This window comes from Dendroctonus ponderosae, unplaced genomic scaffold, assembly GCF_020466585.1.
Source record: "Dendroctonus ponderosae isolate FM_Combo_2020 unplaced genomic scaffold, Dpon_F_20191213v2 Dpon_F_20191213_9, whole genome shotgun sequence".
In the NCBI taxonomy this organism is placed as follows: Eukaryota; Metazoa; Arthropoda; class Insecta; order Coleoptera; family Curculionidae; genus Dendroctonus; species Dendroctonus ponderosae.
Genome location: NW_026019116.1, coordinates 4,180,290 through 4,183,810, shown reverse-complemented (window position 1 = coordinate 4,183,810; position 3,521 = coordinate 4,180,290). Strand labels below are relative to the sequence as shown.

At 40.2% G+C, this 3,521-nt stretch overlaps 1 protein-coding gene across 1 annotated transcript; it reads right to left on the bottom strand.

Moving 5' to 3' along the window:
* Positions 1-1,903: 1,903 nt before the first annotated feature.
* LOC109541734 lies at positions 1,904-2,360 on the bottom strand. The gene is made up of 2 exons (XM_019910666.2): positions 2,253-2,360; positions 1,904-2,192 (listed from the first exon to the last, which is right to left on the bottom strand). Exons 1-2 carry the CDS (start codon positions 2,262-2,264, stop codon positions 1,950-1,952), a joined length of 255 nt encoding a protein of 84 aa, XP_019766225.2. The 5' UTR covers positions 2,265-2,360; the 3' UTR covers positions 1,904-1,949.
* Between the last annotated feature and the right edge of the window lie 1,161 nt (positions 2,361-3,521).

Sequence of the window (3,521 nt, the reverse complement as noted above, 5' to 3'; positions counted from 1 at the left end):
TTGAGTTGGCACGTGCTGAAAATTTCACTAAAATTGCCCAAAATTTCGACCTTTTTGGACTTGGCAAATTTTGTGCTGAAAATGAGCGTTATTGCTCAAATGCGAGTTCTTTTGAAAAAATCATTACTTCGAACCGAAAGCAAGTATGAACTTCAAATTTTTATCGTCCAGAGAACACAGTCGAGTGTGCAAGTTTTGGAAATATCACTTAAATCGCTCAAAATCGCTCATTGTTCTGGCATTGGTAAATTTTGTTCTGAAAATGAGCTTTTTGCACAAATGCGAGTTCTATAAAAAATCATACCTTTGAATGGGAAGCAAGTGGCAACTTGAAACTTTTAGAATCTGTAGAAGACAGCCTAATTTATCTACACGTTCTGAAAATTTCACTCAAATCGCTGTAAATTATGATTTTATGGACTTGGAAAATTTAGTGCAGAAAATGAGCGATCGCGCCCAAAAACGCGTTCTTTTGAAAAAATCATAACTGCGAACCGAAAGCAAGTACCAGCTTGAAATTTTTATCGTCCAGAGTAGATAGTTGAGTATGCACATTCCGAAAATATCACTCAAATTGCTCAAAATTGCTGATATTTCCGGACTTGGCAAATTTAATGCAGAAAATGAGCGTTCTCGTCCAAACGCACGTTTTCTTAAAAAATCCATAACTTTGAACCCACAGCAAGTAAGAAATTGAAATTTTTATCGTCCAGAGGACAGAGTTGAGTCTGCACGTTCTGAAAATCACTAGTTGTCTATCCATTGGCATGAAAACCAGGACTTCAAAAATGCGGCATAATGTTTGAGTCGATGGACTAATTCTTTCGTAAACCGCGCTTCTGCAGCAAAAATTGCCTTTGTTTTCCAACTAACGTTTCACTTGCTGAATGAACTCTTAAGTATGCATTTACAAGAAAACCAAGGTTGTACCTGAAATCGTGCTAAAGATATGTACAAAAAGGTGGCGTAATGTTTGAAACGCTGGCTTTATCGTATGCCTCAATTTCTAATACAAAAATTTCCCTTTCGGAGGAAAAATCCCAGTGACGTTCACCTTATCCAATGGGGGTTTTCATTGCTCTATCCAGTGGTATAAAAATAAGTGCTGTAGCTCAAACGGTTCTTGATATATAAAGAAAAAAGCGGCGTCTTCTTTGACTTCTTCTTTTCCTGTCCGTATTTGCTCTTTTATCTCATTTAGACGCTCCAATCTGAGGTTAATTTTCCCCCAAATAATTTCTGGTCCAACTTTTTTCTGCTTTTGTTGCTCTGCTCTTTCTTTATTTATTATCGATTTTCCATTTTTTTACATCTAGACTTTTGGCACTTCCGTTTTAGTGTTTCTCTGTAGTAGTTCTTCAGCTTGCTATCTGTGGTTCGCGACTTATTCGCTAAATAAACGTGTTTTCTAAAACGCTACTAAAACTAGTTAACAATTTTTCCCTATCTTTTGGCTGCAAGTGTTGGGTTGCGGTTTTACTGCGTTTACCCAGCGATTCCTTGTAATTTAAATTACTTTTTAGTGATTAACGTTCTTTTCTTGCTCTCTTGCTTCCTTAGGATTCCTGGATTGTTTGCTTGGCTTCCTTATTGTTGAACTTTTACATTTTCTGTTTTATTAATTATCCTGCTTGATTTAGTTGTGTCATTTTTCAACTAGTCTATCGACTAATTCTGCAGGAGCCGCATAAAACAAACGTAATTAATTTTTTTTTTGGGACAACCGTGGCATACATACAGGCAATCTGAGCCCAACATGTCCGTGATTGGTTGACCAAAAATTAAAAAAAGCTACCAAAATCAACTACAGCGATTTTCACTGGTTGCAAAGCTGTACAACTTTTTTCCTCCTAAATACAGGGTGCGCAAAAAAATCGATCCCCTCACAGACAAAAACAGCAAGTTCAATTGAATGTGTTTAATTATCAATTGGTATCGTCACATGAAAATTACCAAATTGAGGCGACATAAGGGGAGGAGTAGGCAGATACGGCTGGGTGGGCGCTGTAGGCTAGAGGGGCGGCGGCGTAGGTCAGTGGGGCGCTGTACGCTGCAGAGTAGGCAATAGGGGCGGCTGCTACAAGGGGCGAACTGTAGAGAAGCTGTCCAGGCTTTGCAGCGGGTTTAGGTTCGGGTTGGGCCTCAGGGGCGGGCAGAGCAAAGGCTACAGCCAAGATGGCGACGAATACAATCTGGAACATTCAATCAATTCTTATTTACTACTTTCAAGGGGTTTTGGAAGCAAAACTTACCTGTTTGAACATGTTGGGCGGTTGATCTCACTTGAAGAATTGATAGTCTATCGTATTGATGCGTGGCTTTTTATAGGCCGTCGTCTTCGGCTTGGGACTTCGCAATGTTAAGGTCGGCCTCATATTTTGAATTTTAAGCGCCGCTTGCGTCAATCAGTGCCGGTGCATAGTAAAATATTCAGACTGAATTTTAACTAGTTTAATGAGGTTGATCAGAATCTTAGAACGGGTAGCGTTATGTTTGAAGCGAATGTGTCATTTTGTCCACTTTTACTGTACTCCAGCTGTAAGGCAAATTGCTTAAGAAAAATCCTAGGCGATCCGAGACGTTGAAAAATAAAAACATCGATCATCTTCTCTCTTAGGAGGACCGAACGAGTATAATTTCCAGCTAATTAAGAGCAACAAACGTGACTTCTAGTGGCAAACGTGAGGTTAAAGTGGGCAGCCCCAAGTTGCGAATTTGCCGGTCTTCTTAAGCCGTCATTCGGATAGTGGAACGAGGCCGTTATGAACAATTTGCCTGTCGCTTTATCCAGTTCCATTATCCAGCATGCGACTGGGAAGCGTGTTTCGACCCAAACACGTTCCGAAAACGATTTCTAGTTTATTCAAAACAGATGTATCAATCGTCGGCATCATACCAGGCCGCTTCCGAAGAATGGTCGGAAAACGGGAGTTTATTTTCCACAAATGGCACGTTTTCTGAGCATGTGACCGTAATCTAAAAAGCGCCCCTGCCACCTGCACACAATGGTTTTAGGCACGCTTTATATAATTGCCGGTGTGGACGGTTTTGTGGCTCCCGCTAATTATCAACATTCCTTCACCTGTTCAGGCTTTTGGTGTCTTATTTGGACTGGAAGTTGCTATGAATGTGCGCGAAAATTTCGCAATTTGGAACGCAGCACTTTGCCGGATTAATCCTTTAGCACTTAGGCCGGATTGTACAATGGAAGCTAAGCTTGGGATCAACTGAACTCAGTCTGAACCTGAACTCGGGTTGAACTTAGCAGTCGGCCAACCGTGCGTTGTACAAGTCAAATTTAGGTACCCGACGGTTCCTGAAATATCCTGAAGACAAGCAATCAACACTTTTTTAATTATCACATATTTCAAAAACTGCTTAACTTAGAAAAAAAGTTAAAATTGCCTTTGGTAGAACTTTACTTTGTCTAGGTGGTTTAGTAGGGTGTGCTAGGGATATTAAATCTAAAGTTGCCCCTCACCATTTTATTTACTGACAAATCTCGGTTTACTAACAATGGA